The sequence below is a fragment of the Silurus meridionalis genome, chromosome 4, assembly GCF_014805685.1.
Source record: "Silurus meridionalis isolate SWU-2019-XX chromosome 4, ASM1480568v1, whole genome shotgun sequence".
Taxonomy (NCBI): domain Eukaryota; kingdom Metazoa; phylum Chordata; class Actinopteri; order Siluriformes; family Siluridae; genus Silurus; species Silurus meridionalis.
In genome coordinates this window covers 4,818,730-4,843,854 of record NC_060887.1, presented here as the reverse complement: position 1 = coordinate 4,843,854, position 25,125 = coordinate 4,818,730, and the positions used below count along the sequence as shown (strand labels likewise).

Sequence of the window (25,125 nt, the reverse complement as noted above, 5' to 3'; positions counted from 1 at the left end):
AGATTCCTGAAGATGATGTAGAGGTGGATGATGCTGGTGAAGAAGAAATTGAGGGTGCAGAGGGAAAGACAACCACTGGAGATGAATGCACAGATTTTGGTGTTGAAGTCCCGGAGACTATAAAGAAGATATGAAAGTATTAGACATTGAGTAATGCTTTTTCTGTTTTGCTAAATTACACACTGTATAGACGCATTTGGAGACATTAAGGTTACACAAAATAGTAAAAACTAAATGTAATTTGTCTAACAGATTGCATTTAAAAAATTAAAATTTTTGATACAGCCCCCTATTGCATAATAACAACATTTATTTATTCAGGAAATAATGATGATCACATCATTATTAGACTCATAAAAATTCATATTCTAACCTTAACACCATGTTAACAAGTGTGCCATTGGGTGGTGTGGTGACATTGTTCTCTACTCACTATTTTGGGTCCAGGCAGCAACCAGTCTTTGTGCTTGTATGGGCTTTAACACTGGCAGCAAATCGTTTTCTGTGATGTTCTTTAAATCATCTGTGCTTGCTGCACCAAGTGTTTTTAAAGTATCTTCAACGGACTTATCAAGTTGATCAGGAAGGTCCGGAAGCACTCCTGCTATCACATCCCCTATGTTCTTAAGCAGCTGTGATTCAGCAATATCTGTGAAGACACACACACAAAGAGTTTGGTCTCTGGTCCAATGAAATGAAGGCATTCAGTCTGACAAGATGCTGTGCTTCAGTGGAATAATCTGGTAACCATTTTTCACATAAGATGACAATGGCCACAAGTCAATCAGTTCACTGATGAGTCTGCACTCTGTCTTTTTTTACTGAGTACATGTGGTAGTAAGAAATAAATTCAGCATCATAAACTCTCATGAGAAAATGAAGAGCTGAATCATCCTTAACAAAAATCAGCAGAAGTTCACCAAACTCCACTGACTCATCATACTTCATGACAAAAAACTGGCCCTTCCTGTAAGCAAGGCCATTGTACTGAACATCAACTGGAATCTTTGTATTCCTTTCAGTGAAACCAAAATGTAGGACTGCGTCTTTAACTTGCTCACTGTAAAGCTCCAAGTAAAATGCTGAGCCATCTTTTATTTGCAATGCTGGAGGACTGACTGACCCAGCAGAAAGGAAGTCCTGGAACATTTGATGTCTCTCTGAAAGAGTCAAGCACAGGTTTTTGACATTTTTTTAGATGCCTTGTGCATCTTTTGAAGTAACTGTGTTTGCTCTCAAAGCACATCGTCTAAAGCCTGATAAGAGCCAAATTTTAGGATTAGCCCTGGATAATGTCGTAAGTAATGGTGTTTAGGTTTTAAGTTGGTATTAGGAAACAATGCCTTTCTGGTTTCCAAATATTCTTGGATGAGAGCATTCAGATAAGTAACCTGGGCCTTGGAAATTTGCTGAGCACAAATTAAGTCAATGATGTCCTTGAGCTGCAACATTAACTGCCAGACATCATCTTGAGGGTTCTATACTTTGTCTCCAATTACTAGAGGTAAAAGTCTCAAGAAGTTCCAATTTAGAACAGCTTGTCCACTAAGTTTCAATGTTTTTAGACTGACCTCACAAGGTTTGGATAAAGTATCTGTTCCTTTGTATTTAAATTGCTTGATGCGCCTGTTCAGAACTGTGTAAGTGAACCATTTATTTGTGCAGATGAAATATTTGAGGTAAAGAGCAAGATCTTATGAGAGGACACCCTCAAAAATGTCATGACCAAGACATGGGGGCATGCCAGGTGTACAAACATCAAAGTTTTGTAAAGAATTAAACACAGACCTGAACTTTATCCCCTGTACTTCTGACACGTCTTCTCTTTCCAGCTGTTCTGCGGCAGATCTATAGGTTTCTAGAGTCCTCTGAAGTCCACAGACTGCTGGATCAGCACCCTGAAATTCAGTTCGAGTTAACAGACAATATCTGCATAAATACACTGATGAACTGAAATTTTCTGTAAGACCCCCAATACAATGAGAGCCCAGGGTGTCTCCAGCAATGCAGTAGAGAGCTCCCATCACAACAGTTTTGTCTGCCATCGTTATGCCATTCTCCTCTAGTACTTTCAAATCATTCAGGAGTTCTGAAAAAACTTTGTCATGGCCAAATTCCTTAAAATTCAAGTCAAGTCAAGTGAAGTTTATTTCTATAGCGCTTTTCACAACAGACATTGTCATAAAGCAGCTTTACAGAAATCAACAGTTAAGGTGAATGGTGTGTTTTTATCCCTGATGAGCAGCCGTGGTGACTGTGGCAAGGAAAAACTCCCTTAGATGTCATGAGGAAGAAACCTTGAGAGGAACCAGACTCAAAAGGGGAACCCATCCTCATTTGGGTGACATCAAGAGTTTGAATATAAATCTTTCAACAATTACGAACACTGGAGAGAGAGAACTAACATGAGCACTGGAGTATAAGATTATAAGTAATGTTCTTTCTGCAGTCTTATACAGTCTTTATGGTTAGTAGCTCCGAGTTTTATGAGCTCAGCATTTGTGATCACCACAGATCCAGCATCAGCTTCTCCATGCCAGAGCCTTTAAACACTCCAGGAGGTCCAATGTCAAAACTCCACACATGTAGCGGGATCCAAATGGCACTGGTACGTCTCTAGATGGTTCGGGATGTTTGCGAGTTCGGCATCTACTTCTTCAAGGTCCGTAATCATCACGAGGTGGGATGTGACTGGAGCTAGCCAAACCTCAGGATGCCTTGGGATGGGGAGAGAAAGAGAAGCAGTGGAGAGGAATTAGCGTAGCTGCTGTTCATGATATTACCAGCACAAGTTGATAATGTGCATGTGATCAGATGTTCTGGAGCACAAGGTTATGATGTGAGACGTATGTTATGTGTAGGCTTTGCTAAATAGATAAGTTTTTAATCTACACTTAAACTGGGAGAGTGTGTCTGAGCCCCGAACACTGTGAGGAAGACTATTCCAGAGTTTAGGAGCTAAATGTGAAAATAATCTACCACCTTTAGTGGACTTTGCTATTCTACGAACAACTAGAAGCCCAGAGTTCTGAGATCTCAGGGAGCGTGGTGGATTGTAGCGTGTTAAAAGAAGCTGGAGATCAATAGTCTATTAAGGGGTGGGAAGAGGGGAAAAAGAAGGGGAAGAAGGGAATAGAGGAAAAAGAGAAAGGAAATGGATAGATGATGGACATTTGTTATGGTTTTTGGCAGATCGATGTTTATAAATCCCCCAATAGTGCACAAAACTACTGATGATCTAAATGAAAATACATCACTTGTCACTCATGTTAATTAATATCTATATGATTTGACTAATTTTTCCCAATAAAGGGGCATAAAATGGATGTATATTTATTTTCTTAATGTACTTATTTAACCTTTATTATTTTTAACAAAAGTTTATTATATAGCACATGTTTTGTAATTGTTTATTTATATTCTACTTAATAATAATAATAATAATAATAATAATAATGAAGATGATAATGGGTTCAGCAGGGTCACAGAATAATTCACGAGTCACTGTTTTATGAATGATAAAACATTTTATTTTTAATTACTGAAAATGCTACAAAAATATTAAATGATAAATTATAATAGATGCAAACACACAAAAATACAAATATTACAAAACTATGTATATATTATTAAAGGTTATTTAACAATAGATATAATCAAGTACAATGATAAAAAAAAGTCCCTAATTGGGATTAAAACAACCTGATCATAAATAACTATAGATTATAATAGTAGTAAATCCACACAAATAAACAGTAAAATTAGTCGCTCAAAACACCAGCAAGAAATAATTAAAGGAGCAGAACTGGAAGAAACAGAAGGACTGGTGCAGATGAAGGACTGGATGCAGATGAAGGACCGGATGCAGATGAAGGACTGATGAAGGACTGGATGCAGATGAAGGACTGGATGCAGATGAATCACTGGCTGAAGGAGATGGACTTTGACTACCAGGCTGTAAAGACACATATTGTATATTATGAACTTAAACATAATAATGATGATAATAACATATAAAGATCTTTTTAAATGACATAAAAGTGCAGGCTGTATAATGGTGGGGTGGAGGTAGGGGGCGCTACAGCAGTAGGAGTGGAGTAAAGCAGGTGGAACACTTGCAGCAGGTGGAACACTTACGACCTGGTAAAAGAACAATAAAGAGTGTGGAACACAGGTTTTATTTACCTTTTAGTCTTGATATTTTTTACAGATTAAAATAAGAAGAAACATTAAAAATCTTACATTCACACATTAATATGTTTAATCCACAATCATCTCTGTACACTAGTGAGAGTCTGAGGGCAGAAGTGAAGTGAAATGAAGATCATGAGCTCTTCTACAGCTTACTGGTAAGTGCGCCATTACTGCCACCTAGCGGATAATTAACAAATAAACTCTCAAATACAGGTAGGTTCACACCTGTATTGTATTGTATTGTATTGTATTGTATTGTATTGTATTGTATTGTATTGTATTGTATTGTATTGTATTGTATTGTATTGTATTGTATTGTATGCCCAAGAAACAATGGAACAAACAGAAGACAGAAAAAGGGGAAAAAGAAAATGACTGTAAATTGGTTTTCATAGAACATGTAGGAATTTGAAGCAGAAGGCAGAACAAGAAAAACACAGGTAGGAACCGAACCTCAGACCCCACTGTAATGTAGAACACAGACACACTGTATGACATTAAATCAGTTCACATTTATTAACAACATCCCGACTTCCCAAGCCATGGCATAATAACACCAGACTCTTTCTCCAAATAATTATAGAGGATCCTCACATACACAAAGCTTCTGTGTCTAAACTGCAATTTGTACAACCGGTAAAATTCTTGAACAATGAACAATGTAAAACTTTAAAAAAATAAATAAAAAAAAAACAGAGGCAGGCAAAATATCCCTGTGCCCAAGACCAAGGAACAGCTCATGTGTTTCCTAGGAATGTGGTTGCAGGAATTTTCAAGACTGGAAACTTCCCATATGAATTATCAGGAATATTTAGGTATTAACAGGAATGAATGGAAATATAGTTGGAATTTACAAAATTGCAAGTTATCCTATAACAGGGAACTTAAATGTAGTTAAAAAATAACTTGCTTGATAATCAACCAGATTGAATGCAGTTTCAGTTGAATTTCTACCTGCACATTCATCAATCACATGCACACAGCACACTTACTGCAGGGCTCCTGAGACCGTACCCCTACATGCACTGTGTTTTCTTCATGTAAACAATGAGTCACGCCTCAAAAAAGGTTAAAAACCACTGCCTTATGGGTAATAAAAGACCAATAATCAGGATCTCAGGTCTACATTCCTTACTATTGAAGTAAACAGGACCAATACAGAACAGTTCATCAGACAGGAAGTCACTTATAGTTACTCAAGTACAGTAACGAAGTACATTTACTCAAACACTTTACATCACACACACACACACACACACACACACACACACACACACACACACACACACACACACACACACACACACACGTGCTCAGCTCTGCTCGTGTCTTTCTCCTTTTTCTCCTCATCACCAGTCACTAAAACAGAGCACACTGATTAGTCCCATCAGCCACAGATCTGCTTCTCACCGCTCGTTTCCCCCCGGCTCCACCCTCCATTCACCAACCGCCGCTCGTGCATGCACCCGCTGCTCCATCCAGCAGTAGTGTTCAGGTGTTGTGAGGTGAATCCAGTGTTAACCCTGTCAGAATAACTGCTGAAAGATCATCCACTTTCTTGTGCCAATCCATGTGATTAATTATAAAGTACAGATGTTTAAGTGAATCAGGTTCTGCCCACATTAACTGTCAGCTATATTGCTTTCAGAGCTCAAAATGAACAAAGCACTAAAGCTGCAAGAAAATACCTCAACTTCAGTTTCTGTCAAATTCCTTTTCTTTAAGGACATCAAACATCACTGACTTTACTAAAGTGGATTTCAAGAAAAAAAATACCATCATTGAATGCTCTCTGTGATGAAGAGACATTAGACATGATTGAAATTCAAAATCTTTATTTATTTAATAGTGTTTATTGTGTCTCGCTGTAGTAAAAGTGTTCAGACGCTCTGTTTCTCTTGTCGTCTTCTTTTTTTTCTATTTCTCCTTTTCTTTTGAATGTTTTCTTGTCTCAGCTGAGCAACAATTTCCTCCCATCGCTCTCGGACTCTCATATAATGATCTGTTTTATTCTCTGAAGTCTTCTTTTCTTCCTCACAGAGATTCTGGGTATCCTGGAGCCCCCTGGTGGTCTGAAGCTGTAAGTTGTTCCTCTCCTCTATGTCAAGTTTAGTTTTCTCTCTTTCGTCCTCTTGTTTTTCTTTAAAGTCCAACTTGGGCTCAAACTGAGCAACATGTTCCTCCAGTCGCTCTTTCTCTCTGATCAAATGATCTCTCTCCTGCTCTGCACTATTTTTTACTTTCTCACACTGATTCTGAGTATCCTGGAGCTCCATGGTGGTCTGTTCCAAAGTGACCTCAAGCTGAGCAACATGTTCCTCCACTTTCTTTTGTTCTCTGGTCCAGCTCTCTCTCACAGTCCACAGTTTTCTCCAGTTCCTCATTGATTTTCAGGAAGACTGGAGCTCCATGGTGGTCTGTTCCAAAGTGACCTCAAGCTGAGCAACATGTTCCTCCACTTTCTTTTGTTCTCTGGTCCAGCTCTCTCTCTCACAGTCCACAGTTTTCTCCAGTTCCTCATTGATTTTCAGGGAAGACTGGAGCTCCATGGTGGTCTGATCCAAAGTGACCTCAAGCTGAGCAACACGTTCCTCCAGTTGTTTTTGTTCTCTCGCCCAGCTCTGGCTTCTCTCAGTTATGTCCTGTTCCTGCTTCTTTCGCTCAGAAGCCAAAGTAGCCTCCAGCTTTTGCACCGTCTGTAGCAGAATGGCTTTCTCTTCTTTCTCTTCTGTTATCTTCTCTATTATTAGAAGAGAAAATGCATCCAAGTCTTTCACTACTTTCTCCATGTGTTCCAGCTTCTCCTTCATTTCAGCAATCTGCTTAGTTTTCTTTGTTCTTCTGGTTTGAAAAACTCTCAACCTTCTGAAGAGCTCCATGTTTATGCCTCTTTACTCACAAGCAAAACCTCGGAAATGAGAGAAACAGAGACGCGTTCCCAATTATAGACGTTGCCTTACTGTGACGTCACAGGAGATGCCCGCCCTCCGTCTGTGACGTAACCCGGTCTCTCTTAACCTGACACTATGCGCATGCGCACATTACAGAGGTAAAGAGCGGATAAAATATCATGTCTTCACAGCTTTTCTGTTGTTCCTGAGAGAAGAGTGATATTACAGTCATAAATAAGATAAAAACGGCTGTAAACTGTGTATAAAGCGAGTGAATCCGAGTTGAGAACCGGAAGTTGACCGGAGTGACTCCATGAATGTTGCAGAATCATAAATGACCAGTAGGTGGCAGTGTGATGTGTATTAGAGCTCACTGTCACAGCAGGTAATTAGAAGTAGTGGAGCTCTAATGACGTCATTAATAGCGAGGACAAGACACACAGCAGTTTGGGATTCTTTTATTGACTTTATTGATTAATTGATTTGGAGTATGATTGTGTTTCTGATCAAAGTAAGTTCATGTGTATGGAGTAAAAACAACCTGTACATTTCTCACTTCCAGACAGTATTATGAGATGTTCATCTGCTGGAAGTTCATGTTTAATGCTGCATGTTTTATAGGATTTATGAGCTGGAATAAATGTTTCAATATTGGTTTTGTTTTAAACGAGTGTTGCATTTAAAGCTACTTTTCCCCCTTAACTATAAGGAGGCAGAAGTTGAAAAAAAAAAATTCCAGTTTGATTTGGGATTATAATAAAACCTGTATGTGAGTATTTTACACACATGCTGTTTATTGTATTTATTGTAAAACTATATCCTTCAGATGAGTTTTATTAATCTTTAAATGAACTTAAGTTTACTGAACTAAATACTGTTACTTATATGAAAATAAACCCGGTTTCTTGAACCCTGTTTGGTTTCAGCCCCACTTTTGGGCCTCACAGCTGAAAATGACCTTCCTGACTTTCAATGGTAAAAGTTCCTGACAACAGTGTGCTACATACACAATTTACATCTCTTTTAAAAGAACACACTTTGGGCTTTACATCATCCAAAGATGCTGAAGTTCCTTAGAAAAAAATGTGTACGTCATAAAACATTATTTTTTATATATAAATACATGAATTCGGTCCTGAAACAATCCAGAATAGTGACGGGTTAAAAGTCACATGTGTAATTAGTTTATATTTCAACTTTGAAGAAAATACAATAAAAAGGAGATTCCTATAAACATTATTCTGAGACTGTGTGTAGTCCTTTTCTCCCTCCGTCTGTTTGAGGAAAAGCAGCCTGATAACCAAATGTACTGGGAATAATAACATTCACACAATAAGCATAAGACTGGTATTTGAACATTAGAAAAACAGTAGAAGAAGAAAGTAATGAAAATAAAAGTAGCACAATGCTTCCTTCAGTGCCTTTGTGAATGATGGAGCACATCTGGACCTTCCTTTTCTCCTTCCATTCTACAAACAGCACATCCTCTTCTCTCAGCCAGTGACGAGGCCTCGAGGAGCTTTTTTCAGAAGCTTGTTGGTGATGGTTTGAGGGTTTGTGGACTGAATTTTCCCACATGCTCAGATGTTCAACGAACAGTTTGTAGCCCGTTCCCAACATCTTCTCATCAACAAGTGCCATGACAGATGGTCTACAGACTGGCTGGGGTGTAAAATCCTAATTCCACCTCTCTTCAGGTGTGTTGAGGGATACAACCAGTGAAGACTGGGATTTTCTGTCTCTCACTCTTACTGGTAGAGCTGAAACAGGTGCTGAGTTTGGAGACTGCTTGAACCTCTTTTCTGGTTGATGGCTGGTGTGTGGAACCCACTTCTCCTCAGAAGATTCAACTAAATGGCTGTTGGAAGAAAGAAAAAAATAACATTGTATATCAAGTACATACTTTTGTAGTAGTATGAAATCAGGAAGGGGGCAAACACTTTTTCACACCACTGTGTATATTTATTTGCATGTTTGTCACACTTTCATGTTTCAGGTCATCAAACTAATTACAATATTAGTAAAAGATACACAAGTGAACACGACATGCAGATTTTAAATGAAGGTTTTTATTATTGAGGGGAAACAAAATCCAAAACTACATGGCCCTGTGTGAAAAAGTATTTGCCCCCCTGTTAAAACTGTGGTTTATCACACCTGAGTTCAATTTCTCTCACCACACACAGGCCTGATTACTGCCACACCTGTTCACAATCAAGAAATCTCTTAAATAGGACCTGCCTGACAAAGTGAAGTTAACCAAAAGTAATGGAGATCTGTCAGTCTGGAAAAGGTTATAAAGCCATTTCTAAAGCTTTGGGGCTCCAGCCAACCACAGTGAGAGAAATTATTCACACATGGCAAAAACATGGAACAGTGGAGGACCTTCCCAGGAGTGGCGGGCTGACCAAAATTACCCCAAGAGCACAGCGACGACTCATCGACGAGGTCACAAAGACCCCACAACAACATCCAAAGAACTGCAGCCTCACTTGCCTCAGTTAAGGTCAGTGTTCATGACTCCACCATGAGAAAGAGACCTGGCAAAATGGTCCACATGGCAAAGTTCTAAGACGAAAACCGCTGCTAAGCAAAAGAACATAAAGGCTCATCTCAGTTTTGCCAGAAAACATCTTGATTCCCATGACTTTTGGAAAATACTCTGTTGACTGATGAGACAAAAGTTTAACTTTTAAGAAATGTCCAATTATGTCTGGTGTAAAAGTAACACCGCATTTTAGAAAAAGAACATCATACCAACAGTGAAATATGGTGATGGTAGTGTGATGGTCTGGGGCTGTTTTGCTGCTTCAGGACCTGGAAGACTTGCTGTGATAAATGGAACCATGAATTCAGCTGTTAACAAAAAATCCTGAAGGAGAATCTGTTCCTGAACTCGAGCTGAAGTGAACTTGGGTTTTGCAGCAGAACAATGATCCAAAACACACCAGCAAGTCCACCTCTGAATGGCTGAAGAAAAAAAATGAAGACTTTGAAATGGCCTAGTCAAAGTCCTGACCTGAATCCTATTGAGATGCTGTGACATGACCTTCAAAAGAAGGTTCATGCTCAAAAACCCTCCAATGTGGCTGAATTACACCAATTCTGCATAAATGAGTGAGTTTAAGTTTTATCAGATGAAGGGTAACTTAGTGTGCAGCACTGCATTATTGTGTGCGTCAGGGGTCATTTGATCTGGTGTAGAATATCTGGGGAATTTGGGGGACATTTACATTTTAACAATGTAAATTCCTGTGTTCACGTTTTCAAGGCCCAGTCTAAAAGGAGTAAGAGAAAATAAACCCTGTCAATTATACCCATTTTATTATTATTGCATTTGACACTTCTGTTCCTCTAAATTTTAAAATGATGGCTACACCACTGAATGTGTCAGTAATAACAATACAACTAACATTACTACACATAACTACTACTTCTTCTTCTTCTTCTTTCTGCTACCATTAGGGATCATTCGTCTCCATACTACTCTGTCCTCTACAATCCACAAACTCACAATGCAACACTTCCTTCAATAGATCAGTTGGAATGGGATCTAACTGACATGTTGTTGATTTAGCTTTGGTAATAACATCATACAGCTCTTCCTGTCCTGTACATGTAAAACAGTGTAGATGTGGAGTTGTAGGTGAGATTGTGTCAGGAGATGCTGTCAGAGGTTGGACCGCCACAATTGTTTTCTAATGTTATCAATTTTTTCAGTGAAGAAATTCATAAAGTCCTCACTACTAAACTGTGATGGAACACATTTTTCAGATACCTGATTTGTAGTTAATTTAGCTACTGTAGTAAAAAGGAACCTGGGATTGTTTTGGTTGTTTTCTATGAGTTTGCTCAGGTGTTCAGCTCTAACAGCTTTTAGCGCCTGTCTGTAGCTGAGCATACTGTCTTTATACGTAATTCTAAATACCTCCAATTTAGTTTTCCTCCATTTTCTCTCCAGATTACGGGCTGTTCTCTTGAGGACATGCGTATGACTATTATACCAAGGTGCAGGTGCTTGTTCTCTAACCTTTTTTAACCGGATGGGGGGAACAGTGTCTAATGTGCTAGTGAGGATAAGGTCTATGTTGTTAGTCATTTCATCAAGATCATTAGCAGTTATGGGTTTAGTGAGAAATTGAGATAAATCAGGCAGGTTATTTATGAATCTGTCCTTGGTAGGACTATTGTTCCGACGACTAAGTCAATAACGTGGTGAAAATCGGCTAATCGGTAGTGTGTACAGTATGAGGTAATGGTCTGTGATGTCATCACTCTGAGGTAAAATATCTATATCAGTGACGTCTGCTCTGTGGGATATTATTAAGTCTAGCGTGTGGTTAAAACGATGAGTTGGCCTGGTGACTTTTTGTTTAACCCCAAAAGAGTTTAATAAGTCTACAAATGATAATCCTAGAGCATCGTTTACATCATCTACATGAATATTAAAGTCTCCTACAAGCAGCACTTTATCAAAATTGATCAAGAGGTCTGAAAGAAAACAAGCAAACTCTTGAAGAAAATCAGCGGAGGGCCCTGGGGGTCTGTACACGGTGACCAGAGCAAATTTTATATGTATGTCTGAAAGTTCAAATTTAAGAACGAGCACTTCAAATGATTTAAAGCTGAATCCTAATCTCTGACTAACATTAAGAGAGGCACTATAAATGGTTGCTTCACCCCCCCCACGACCAGTCTGACGGGGCTCATGCTTATAAACATATCCTAATGGTGTCGACTCGTTTAGACCCATATAATCACCTGGTTTAATCCAGGTCTCAGTGAGACAGAGTGCATCGAGATTATTATCTGTGATCATCTCATTTACAATTAACAATTACAGTGCTTTGGGTGCAAGTGATCTAATGTTTAAATTATAATTTATTATAAATTAAAGATGGGTGAAACAACATGCACACTAAAGTAGATGAAACGTTCGAATTTCACCATCTTCCTCTTTTTTGTGAATCATTTTCCATCTCTTCAAGTTGCTTAAACAGATCCTCGAAGCTGTCGATGTCAAAGACTGGTACAGAATCCAGGTTCTCTTTCACCATCTCGTGTTCAAGATCCACCTATGGGAAGGACATCCGTACCTGACCTCTGCAGAAGCATCCAATTGCACCAAGTTTGGCTTGACAGACAGGAGCGCGTGCCCAATGGCAGGTAAGTGCTCACTGTGCTTAGTGCTCACTGTGGTGGGTTTGGAGATGCAAACTAACTGAAGTGTCCTGTCAGGAAGTCTATAGCATACAGACTTTTAAAACATAGATGTAAACTATAATAAACTGATAATGCTGTACGGATCATAAATAAATAAACATTTTATTTATTTACAAATATCTATACATAAATAAAAATCTGATTTATTAAATGTACAAAGTTTTAGAGATAAATCACGATTATGATATTTGTGACTTGGTCCGACGACAAAGGAAGCTGATTTGCGTAATGCATTTGATGACGGCTGGGGGAACGGGCTGTGTGCTGTTTTTTCTCCATGATTCCAAAGTCTTCAGAGCTGCTTCAGGGTTGCTGGGTGCCAGATCATGAATGGCATAGATGACTGAGAGCTGCACTTCCCATGGCATACCTGCACACAACATCCAATACAAAATTAGGGTCTGCTGAAGCACAAAACTAAAAATCAGAGAATAAAGATAAAGATCGATAAAAACATCTTTATTTGATGTTTCAGAAATACCTTTTGAGAGTTGTTGTGTTACAAACTGATTTATGCTTTTTGCCAGAATTTGAAATGACATTGGCAGGTTCTCCTTAAGTCCTAGTTGACCAAGTCGCCCTGTTTTAGAAGAACAAAGAGACCATGAGTGAAAAGCTGAGAAATCCAGAAATAATGTGAGCTGATGCTCTGAAACAGGATTTACAGTAAACTTACCAAGTAGCCTGAACACTGCTGCTACACAGACGTCTCGGAACGGTGTTTGCTCTGTTCTTGCTTGCCTCAGCCAAGTGTTCAGAATCAGCCAAAGATCCTTCCTAGTAAATAAAATGGAGAAATCGATATGTTGAGGGTCTTTGTGGTGGTTATGGAGCAGCCATTGTGGTTCTACGATCAATTATGGGTTTATACAAGAATGGGAACTTACAATATTTCAAACAACCACTAGAACTTTGACCCTTAATGGAAAAAGTCAGGAATAAGAACTAGGTCCTAAAGGTAATGATGCTTTATAATGTACTTTACACCACTGAGAAAGCCGGGGGCAGAGCACTGGGTCAGCCATGACTACAGTACCCCTGGAGAACAGAAAGTTAAGAGTCCTGCTCAAGGGCCTAAGAGTGGAAATTTGTGATCCTGGGGCTTGAACCCCGACCTTCGAAAAAGACCCTCTCATGGTGAAATACTTACAGCTAAAGTTACAGAATTCTCTCTGACTGTCTGAACACTGATCCTGGAAACTTCATTTATAAATGCACAATAAACATTTCCTCACAGAAACATCACCATATCAACAATTACCCAATTTTTCCCTGTGAGATCTTATTGTATTAAAGATTAGATATAAAAATAATAACTTTGCAGCTGAAATACTCTCAGCACTGATGTTATAGAAAAATAATGATTAATTTTTGATCATTCAGATTCGAATATTAAAAAGCTGAGAATATGTTGAAGATGTTTTGCATTCAGTACCATATAATATTGGTAATGGTCCAAGTCCAGCCCATTTGTGCACACAGAAGATCCAGGCTGAAGATGTAGTTCCAGGTAGCAGGGCAGAGATCATAACCATACCAGCTGTTCTTCACGAACCTCAGACTGCTGTCTTCCAGAAAAGACTTCAGGGTGCTGGTGATCATATTGTAGATGTTTCTTGGTGGCTCCTGGCAAAAAATACATCATTATTTAATACCCAGTGCAATAAAACACTGTTTAACTGACAGCATAGTTCAACATAAATGTACAAGGAATTTGTCCCACTAGATTACACTGATACTTGGAAATTAAAGGGAGATTAAGAAAGCAGTAAAATACATGAAAAGTCCAGTTGAAAAAAGATGCTTAATAACAGTTCTGGCCTGACAGTAATAAACATTGACACTGAGAGAAACACTAAAGATCAACAACTTACCTCATCCCAGTGCAGATAGTTGCTGAGCAAGTAAAATATCTTTCCCTTTGCTTTCAGGTTGCTCACTACGTGAATTGATCGGCATAAAACACTTTCATGGGACAAAATACTTGGCCATGCTGTGATCATGACCATAATCACTTTGGGGGCTTCAAGAAACTCTGCAAAGCAACAAAACAATAGGATGTAAATACACTGTATAAAAAGAAATACATTGGATAAATAAAGTCAACACACCCTTATAAAATTGCAGGTTTTTTAAATATAAGAAGAAAACAACAACATCAATAATATAAATATGCAAGCCAGTGATTCAGTCAAGAAACCAAAACCATGTGGGAAAACACCATACTGACAGTGAACCATGGTGGGTTTAACATAATGCTTTGGGGCTGCTGGTCAAAACGCTGAAAGAAAGCTGAGGAATTTAAATTTCAACATGTCGATGCCCCAAAGCACACATTAAATTAAACAAAGACGTGGCTTCAGGAAAGGAGAATCAAAGTTCTGGAATGTTCCAGCCAGAGCCCAGACCTCAATTCGAGCTGTACACAGGAGAGCAGCTTGCAATCTGTAGAAACTTCAAATTGGAAAAGGAAGAAGAGTGGGATAAAAATCCCAAGTGTAGATTCGTTTTTTGTTTGTTGTTAGATCACATTAAAGATTTGTTAGATCACACAATTTACTTCTCTGTATCAGTGAAGTCGATAATTTTCAGTAGATAAGTAATGAAATATCAGTATAATCTCACCTTCTTTAAGGAGTCTGTAGGCGAGAGCATGTGCTTTGTGAGAGTCTCCTCTCTGTTGACACACACCTACATAAACCCTACAGAGAGACTGCAGGAGATCATGTCCCATAAACCCTCTCTCCACCTTGATCTTCTCCAAAATCATAGACAGAAACGTCTCTGCTAATGACTAAATAAGACGGAAGAAAATTATTATTTGATATATACAGCTAGACCGGGTTTAGAAAAACTACTAGATATTGTATAAACTAAAAACTAGAGTCAGAATTTGCCAGGACCAGTGAATTATGGATCAACCTTAAAAAATGTGAAAATATAAATTCACAGCTAAAGAATAAAGTGTTTAAATCGCATGCACACTAAATAAAACAGAAGATAAGAACTGACCTCGTTTACACAAAACTCAGAAATGACGTGTTTCTCTTCATCTCTCAGAACAGGAAGTTCACTTGTTCCTGTGAGAAGTGCATGAATCCTGTCTGTATCAGAACAGGACTTTTGTAGTGTTTCTAATGCACTGTAGAGGAGAGATTGTGTTGTGTGTGTTGTGTTTACAGGATCAGGTGAAGCAGCATCAAGTCGAGGCTTTTGAGCTTTCCTGGGTGGTGACATGTCTGATCCAGTTCTCTTTGCTGTGGGCTTTGGGTCTGTATGAATATTAAATAAAACTGCACAATAAAATAAACAATAAAACAAAGCTGCGTGTTTGATTTCTGCATAATGAATATAACTTTCAATCTGATCATCTGATCATTTGAGGGAAATGTACAAATAGGTTTAGCACATGTTTATATAAATCTGTATCTCCTCTAGAAAATAGTTTATAACATGTCACATCTAAATACCTTTGTCAGCTTCCTGCTCGTTCTCAGTCTGCGTGGAGGAGCACTTTTTCTCTGTAATGACAAACAATTTATTACAGTCAAAGCAAATACCTTCTACATCAACATCTACAGAAACTCAGAGAGATTTCAGTGTTACCTTTGTTCAACTCATTTCCCTGTTTGAAGAGTTTTTCCTGTTGAGGATCAAAAACAAAAATAACATTTAGTTTTATTTAGTCACAATTCTCACTTCAGTTCAATGACGTCTGCGTCTGTAATCAAAAGAAAGTACCTCGATTAAGCAGATGCTTTTCTCGAAGCTACTGATTGTGTACTTCAGGACTCGGATTTCCAGATTTTGTCTGCTGTTCACTTCTGTAAAATAATTTACAAAATGAAATGAAAAGGTGCTCAGATTACATTATCACATTATATGTTTATTTTAATAAAACTGAATCATGCAGTAATAATCAACTTGTACTTTCTTACACACCTTTAAGTTCCAAAAGCTGTTTTTCAACACTGTCATTTCTGTAGGAAAGAAGAATTCAAATAGAATATTTTATTATATTATTGTATTATTATATTAAAGCTGCAATTATTTTTCCTATTGAAAATGACAAAATAATTGTTATAGTTAGTGTTACACTGTTACTAAAATTATTATTATTATTATTATTATTATTATTATTATTATTATTATTATTGTAAACACATTATTAGATATTAGTTTCATTATATGCATTTGGATTAAAAAAAGGAAAAGATTGAAGATAACAAACAATTCCCTAGGGTTATATATGTGTAGCATACAGTTACAGAATACCTACAGAATCTAGAGCGACAATTATCTCATTTAAACAATTGAGAAGTTGAGGGCCTCGCTCGAGGGCCCATCGATTCCAATCAGAATAAAGAATTAAACTGAGTTTTGGGATAAAATCTAAACAACAAAAAAAAACTTACTTGTAAGTTCTGGTATTCTGCATCCTTAGAGTCTTCAAAGGCTGAAGCTCCGACTGGCTTGTGCATGTCTTTTTCATTTCTGTAGATCTTTTCTAGTTTTTACTTCTAGAGTTTGATGAATCTGGAAAAACAGAAAACATTCTCAATCACAAATCCTCCAGTATTTACATTTTTTATAACAATCACATGTACGCTCATGCTCAGTGTTTCTAAAGTGTATTTTCTCCTTTTTTTGTGTGTGCAGATTATCCACAAGGTGACTATTAGAAATATAATGATGTGTAGGATTCCCTGAAAAGGGGGCGTGGTGTCGTCGAGAGGGCGTGGCCTGGGGGCGTGGCACATGCGCTCAGCACCTGAATGAGTTTTGCCGGTTCGGTTTTTATGAATGACGATGGGACGTGTTTACTCAACTGCTTACAGCCTTTAAAGGTATTTGTGAGAATTATGTAGTAATGGTGTTACATATTTCGACAATGTTGGAAGTTTATTGAAGCTAAATATGTTTCATGCTAGCTAGAGCGTGCTTCCCGGAAGTTGTGAGTGCACACGTGACTAACGCGTGACTAGCGCGGATCATTCATAAAATCGGTGAAACTAAAGATCAGGCTCGTGAACATGAACTTGTAAACTTACCGCTAGTGTGTTTCTTCTGAAATGAATCGCGGTTGGTGCGCGGTGTTCCGGCTTTTAAGCACGCAGCGGACTGTGACGTCACATGTGTTATTGAATCACGTATCTAACTAAATAAACACTATTACACGAGGACTAATGGAAATTGATCCTATCTTACATTTTCAATTCTCAATTCTATCATTATTTGCTTTGAGAATGTTGATGGAGGAACATAGAGAAGGTCAAGAGAGGAGTCGTGGTATTGTATCAGGAAGTCTGGTGTGTCTGAGAAGTATGTGAGGGTGATGCAGGACATGTGTGACAGCAATGAAGTGCATCAAGGATCGGCTCTGAGCCCTTTTTGGACAGTTTGACGGACGAGGTCAACTCTTTTTTATTGATGCATTCAAACAGAAAGACACTCAGGCGAGAAAGACAATGGAACAGTGGTTAATTTAGTCCAACAACAAGAAATTGGTCTCTCTCTTTCTAAGTTATACATATAATCACAATCATGAATGTGAGCATTAAGAAAGAAAGAAAGAAAGAAAGAAAGAAAGAAGGAAAGAAAAGGAAATAACAACAGAAAGAACAACACAAAACAAAGAGCTCAAGAAGTCGAAACAAAGAGAACAGGATTTTATTTTCCTCTTTCTCTTAAATATAAGAATGGTTGCCAGGTGGTGTAAAACTTTTCCGTAATACCAAGTAATGTAATTTTTATCTTTTCTATTTGAATAAACTGAGACAGGTCATGTATCTAATGAGAAGAACTGGGTGGGTGAGGATTCTTCCAGTTCAGTAATATAAGTCTCTTTGCTACTATTAAACAAAAGGCAAGCATGTTTGATTGTAAGGAGGACAAGGAGGGATTTGTGGGGTTGAGTCCAAATAATGCTATTATGGGACATGGTTTAATATATAAAATAAAGTATTTAGAGATTGTTTTAAAAATTGATGTCCAGAAAGAGGTCAAGGCTGGGCAAAGCCAAAAAGTATGATAAAGAGTAGCCGGAGCCGCCGACACCATCACAAGTTGGATCCAAACCAGGGTTAATTTTAGATAGTTTGGTCTTTGTCCAATACACTCTATGCAACAATTTAAACTGGATTAACGAATGACGGGCGCATATAGAGGAGGAATGTACACGACCAAGGGCCTTGGTCCATTCCTCATCCGTGAAATTATAATTAAGGTCTGATTCCCAGTGAAATGAGAGAATGTGTTCCTTACAAAATCACGAATTTGGAGATTTGAAAAAATTTGTTTTAAGGAGGTTGAATTTTTCTGACAGGTAGAAAAAAGTGACAAATGTATTTTCCTGAAAAAGATCATTAATGTTTACAATGCCCCTTCTAAACCACAGTGCAAAGGATCTGTAATAAAGCATGCAGAGCCACGTGAGGACGGACGAGGTCAGACAGGAGTCTCTTCATGGACTATGATGTTTGCAGACAGTATTGTGATTCGTGGTGAGAGTAGGGAGCAGGATGAGAAGAGTCTGGAGACGTGGAGGTGCATCCTGGAGAGAAGGGGAATGAAAGTCAGTAGACGTGTGTGGATGAGAGGGAGAGCAGTGGAGTGGTGAAGGTGTACAGTTTTGAAACCATCTCAGAAATCGTTTGAGGAGGTCATGACACGATCAATTGTCCTTTTAAAGATTGCGAGCTGACAACCAGTGTCCTTTCAACTTTCAGTAGCCATGAATCTGAAGGTTTGAACTTTTTCTGTCTTTCAGGCTTCTGATGTGCTGCTCAAAGAAAATCTAGAGCTCTGAAAAGGTCTACCTTTGTTTATGAGGGAAAAGTCTGGAACCTTCCTGAAGTCTTGCCTGGTAAGTGTGTTATCAGTGTGTTATAGTCATATTTTCTCATACCTGAGGTACAGATCCTGTAAAGAGAAAACTCTTCCAGCACAAATGAGGTGTTACACTATATCACCAAAAGTATTGGGACACCCCCTGAACAGGTTTAATTACTTTTATATTTATTATAGTAACAAAAACACACAAAAATGTTGAATGATTTAATATTTTATTATTTTGTACATTTTCTTTGATTTTGAATCATTGGACATGGAGAGGTTCAACATTGGGTTCCTCTCATATTTCTCTGATGCTCTGCACATTTCTTCTCTTTCTCACACTGATTTAGAGAATCCTGAAACTCCATGCTGGTTTTGTTCCAAAGTGACCTCCTGCTGAGCAACTGCAATTTCCTGATTTCGTATTTTTTTGTATGTTTGTCACACGTTAATGTTTTAGATCATCAACCTCATTTAAATATTAGTAACAATATCACAAGTGAACATGCAGTTTTTAAATGGTCTCTTTCTCATGGTGGAGTCATGAACACTGACCTTAACTGAGGCAAGTGAGCCCTGCAGTTCTTTGGATGTTGTTGTGGGGTCTTTTGTGATCTCTTGGATGAGTGGTCTCTGTGCTCTTGGGGTAATTTTGGTCAGCCGGCCACTCCTGGGAAGGTTCTCCACTGTTCCATGTTTTTGCCATGTGTGAATAATTTCTCTCACTGTGGTTCACTGGAGTCCCAAAGCTTTAGAAATGGCTTTATAACCTTTTCCAGACTGATAGATCTCAATTACTTTCTTTCTCATTTGTTCCTGAATGTCTTTGGATCTCAGCATGATGTCTAGCTTTTGAGGATCTTTTGGTCGACTTCACTTTGTCAGGCAGGTCCTATTTAAGAGATTTCTTGATTGTGAACAGGTGTGGCAGTAATCAGGCCTGTGTGTGGTGAGAGAAATTGAACTCAGATGTGATAAAATACAGTTTTAACAGGGGGGCAAAGACTTTTTCACACAGGGCCATGTAGTTTTGGATTTTGTTTCCCCTCAATAATAAAAACCTTCATTTAAAATCTGCATGTCGTGTTCACTTGTGTATCTTTTACTAATATTTAAATTAGTTTGATAATCTGAAACATTAAAGTGTGACAAACATGCAAATAAATATACACAGTGGTGTGAAAAAGTGTTTGCCCCCTTCCTGATTTCATACTACTACAAAAGTATGTACTTGATATACAATGCTACTTTTTTTCTTTCTTTGTCTTCCAACAGCCATTTAGTTGAATCTTCTGAGGAGAAGTGGGTTCCACACACCAGCCATCAACCAGAAAAGAGGTTCAAGCAGTCTCCAAACTCAGCACCTGTTTCAGCTCTACCAGTAAGAGTGAGAGACAGAAAATCCCAGTCTTCACTGGTTGTATCCCCCAACACACCAGAAGAGAGGTGGAATTAGGATTTTACACCCCAGCCAGTCTGTAGACCATCTGTCATGGCACTTGTTGATGAGAAGATGTTGGGAACGGGCTACAAACTGTTCGTTGAACATCTGAGCATGTGGGAAAATTCAGTCCACAAACCCTCAAACCATCACCAACAAGCTTCTGAAAAAAGCTCCTCGAGGCCTCATCACTGGCTGAGAGAAGAGGATGTGCTGTTTGTAGAATGGAAGGATAAAAGGAAGGTCCAGATGTGCTCCATCATTCACAGAGGCACTGAAGGAAGCATTGTGCTACTTTTATTGTCATTACTTTCTTCTTCTTCTGTTTTTCTAATGTTCAAATACCAGTCTTATGCTTATTGTGTGAATGTTATTATTCCCAGTACATTTGGTTATCAGGCTGCTTTTCCTCAAACAGACGGAGGAGGAAAAGGACTACACACAGTCTCAGAATAATGTTTATAGGAATCTCCTTTTTATTGTATTTTCTTTAAAGTTAAAATATAAACTCATTACACATGTGACTTTTAACCCGTCACTATTCTGGATTGTTTCAGGACCGAATTGATGTATTTATATATAAAAAAATATATTGTTTTATGATGTACACATTTTTTTCTAAGGAACTTCAGCATCTATGGATGATGTAAAGCCCAAAGTGTGTTCTTTTAAAAGAGATGTAAATTGTGTATGTAGCACACTGTTGTCAGGAACTTTTACCATTGAAAGTCAGGAAGGTCATTTTCAGCTGTGAGGCCCAAAAGTGGGGCTGAAACCAAACAGGGTTCAAGAAACCGGGTTTATTTTCATATAAGTAACAGTAATTAGTTCAGTAAACTTAAGTTCATTTAAAGATTAATAAAACTCATCTGAAGCATATAGTTTTACAATAAATACAATAAACAGCATGTGTGTAAAATACTCACATACAGGTTTTATTATAATCCCAAATTAAACTGGAATTTTTTTTCAACTTCTGCCTCCTTATAGTTGAGGGGAAAAAGTAGCTTTAAATGCAACACTCGTTTAAAACAAAACCAATATTGAAACATTTATTCCAGCTCATAAATCCTATAAAACATGCAGCATTAAACATGAACTTCCAGCAGATGAACATCTCATAATACTGTCTGGAAGTGAGAAATGTACAGGTTGTTTTTACTCCATACACATGAACTTACTTTGATCAGAAACACAATCATACTCCAAATCAATTCATCAATAAAGTCAATAAAAGAATCCCAAACTGCTGTGTGTCTTGTCCTCGCTATTAATGACGTCATTAGAGCTCCACTACTTCTAATGACCTGCTGTGACAGTGAGCTCTAATACACATCACACTGCCACCTACTGGTCATTTATGATTCTGCAACATTCATAGAGTCACTCCGGTCAACTTCCGGTTCTCAACTCGGATTCACTCGCTTTATACACAGTTTACAGCCGTTTTATCTTATTTATGACTGTAATATCGCTCTTCTCTCAGGAACAACAGAAAAGCTGTGAAGACATGATATTTTATCCGCTCTTTACCTCTGTAATGTGCGCATGCGCATAGTGTCAGGTTAAGAGAGACCTGGTTACGTCACAGACGGAGGTCGGGGCATCTCCTGTGACGTCACAGTAAGGTAACGTCTATAATTGGGAACGTCTCTGTTTCTCTCATTTCCGAGGTTTTGCTTGTGAGTAAAGAGGCATAAACATGGAGCTCTTCAGAAGGTTTAGAGAGATTTTTCAAACCAGAAGATCAAGAAAACTAAGCAGATTGCTGAAATGAAGGAGAAGCTGGAGCACATGGAGAAAGTAGTGAAAGACTTGGATGCATTTCTCTTCTAATGTTAGAGAAGATAACAGAAGAGAAAGAAGAGAAAGCCATTCTGCTACAGACGGTGCAAAAGCTGGAGGCTACTTTGGCTTCTGAGCGAAAGCAGCAGGAACAGGACATAACTGAGAGAAGCCAGAGCTGGGCGAGAGAACAAAAACAACTGGAGGAACGTGTTGCTCAGCTTGAGTTTATTTTGGATCAGACCACCATGAAGCTCCAGTCTTCCTTGAAAATCAATGAGGAACTGGAGAAAACTGTAGAAGGTGAGAGAGAGAGCTGGACAAGAGAACAAACGAAAGTGGAGAAACATGTTGCTCAGCTTGAGGTCACTTTGGAACAGACCACCATGGAGCTCCAGTCTTCCCTGAAAATCCATGAGGAACTGGAAAAAACTGTAGAAGGTGAGAGAGAGAGCTGGATGAGAGAACAAACGAAAGTGGAGAAACATGTTGCTCAGCTTAAGCTCACTTTAGAACAGACCACCATGGAGCTCCAGGATACTCAGAATCACTGTGAGAAAATAAAAAATAGTGCAGAGCAGGAGAGAGATCATTTGATCAGAGAGAAAGAGCGACTGGAGGAACGTGTTGCTCAGTTTGAGCCTACGTTGGATTTTAAAGAAAAACAGGAGGATGAAAGAGAGAAAACTAAACTTGACATAGAGGAGAGGAACAACTTACAGCTTCAGACCAACAGGGGGCTCCAGGATACCCAGAATCTCTGTGAGGAAGAAAAGAAGACTTCAGAGAATAAAACAGATCATTATATGAGAGTCCGAGAGCGATGGGAGGAAATTGTTGCTCAGCTGAGACAAGAAAACATTCAAAAGAAAAGGAGAAATAGAAAAAAAAGAAGACGACAAGAGAAACAGAGAGTCTGAACATGCCTTTTTCCTCTTTCTGTTTCTCTTATGGCTATTTATGATAGTTTTACACTTATAGTCAATAGTATAAAGCTGAGTGTAAAGCTATTGTATCTTGTAGATCGTCTCGTCTTTTGATCATTTTTTATTTCTGTCTTGTCAAATCTTTTTTTATCTTTTTAAATCTTGATTTTAATCTTTTACTACAAATATTCACAATAAACACTAATAACAACCATTATTTTTGTCTTCCTTACAAATGCCGTATGACCTCCTCATGGATTCTTCCACTTAGTTTATATCCCTCTTGTGGGGCAGGGGGCTGTGGCTCGGGGTCATAATGCTGAGGGGGAGGGAGGTCAGGAGGGAGAGTGAAACTGGTCCTCAGTGTCACATTGTGCAAAACACCACACACCCTGATAATCTTACACACTTTTTCCGGGTGGTATAGAAGTCTTCCACCTGAGACATCCAGAGCTCCACATCTGCATTTCTGGAGGTGAGGAGCGTCTGAGGGGTGAAGCCTCTGTCACCTGTCATATTATAGACTACATCAGGACAATGTTTACAATTTCTACATGTTGTTAAAGTCACCAAGAAGCCAGTCATCACGTCCTGCAGCTGCATAGATCACATAGATCCAGGAGCACAGCTGTAGGAATCTAAATCAGATTATTATTCAGTCATCATCATGGGCCGAGAAATCATCATGGTCCCTGGAGACTCTTTCTCTCCTTAATCTTCCATTGGTGTAATCCTCCAGCAGTGCCATCATGCAGCATTACACACGGGGGTCACCACAGCATTTATATGTTTACAGTAATTACACTGATCATTAACACCTTGGCAAAATCAGCATGAATTAGTGGCATCATCACCAGATACAATTTGAAGATGAAAATGTGACATGTGAACACGTTTCTTCATGCCAGTTTTGTCATGAACATCATTATAGTTAGGACTGAAAATGAGAACATAAAGAGAGTAACGACTGTGTGAGAGCGTAATGGCTGCATTTCCAGATTTATTGAAGGAAAATATGTCGTTATTTACACTGTGTTCTGCAGTTATCTAATGGTAGGGGATTTGATGTTCTCCTGTATTCCATGCAGTCGGGCATCTCCTCCTCCTGCGCTCCCGTAGTGGAATGTGATGGTGAGACGCCGCTGATTACAAATTTAGAGTGAATTTTTATTTAACATTTGAGTTGGATTTTATAAGAAGGTGTTTATGAAACAACTATCACTCAGTACAAACCCAAATAACCTGCAGGATTTCATCTTCATGATCACAACACTTCAAACAAAACATCTACAGTACATACAGGATTCAGGGCCATTTTTCAATATTTATATGTTACAGTAATTTTGTATTATTTATATTAGGAGTCTTTAACGACTCTGTGCATATGTTTAAAAATGACCATGTTACTGTGTGTACAATGATAATGTTACTGACAGATTGTTCTTGATTTTGCATTCAGCATCACATAGGGAACCTGTACATATTTTAATAAAATTTTAATTGTAATCTAAAAATAATGTAATTATAAAAAATCATTCTACAAAGAATTGCTCAAAACCTTCTTATGGGGCAAAAGAATCTCTCTTGATTTAGGGCTAAAATTAAATGTTGCATTACACAAACTGTATTATATCAAAAACAAAATTGCCTTTTTTTAATCAATTCTTAATATTTAAATATATATAAAACTGTCTGATGCAGTTTCTGATGTCTTCTAGTTCAATAAAACTTACAGCCAAATTAAATTCCATTAATAACACAAGAGTTTAATGTCTAATGCAGCTATTCACTCTATAAGCAATACAGCCATATGCCTGCAATATCAGTGACC

The 25,125-nt window shown here is 38.3% G+C and overlaps 1 protein-coding gene across 3 annotated transcripts in view; it reads right to left on the bottom strand.

The window, feature by feature from the left end:
* The window catches only part of LOC124384584 (little elongation complex subunit 1-like), a 294,671-nt gene extending 277,256 nt beyond the window's left edge, over positions 1–17,415 (bottom strand). For 2 of the 3 annotated variants that reach the window (XR_006925418.1, XM_046847559.1), the window contains exons 1-3: positions 17,360–17,415; positions 16,724–16,844; positions 16,251–16,288 (exon numbers count right to left, since the gene is read on the bottom strand). Coding sequence is in view for 1 of the 3 variants with exons in the window: in XM_046847559.1 (XP_046703515.1) it covers positions 16,251–16,288; positions 16,724–16,800 (115 nt within the window). In the remaining 2 variants the exon portion in view is untranslated. Of the gene's footprint in view, positions 1–16,250; positions 16,289–16,723; positions 16,845–17,359 lie in introns of those variants that run through there. The other variant, XM_046847561.1, reaches the window with a different exon arrangement.
* Between the last annotated feature and the right edge of the window lie 7,710 nt (positions 17,416–25,125).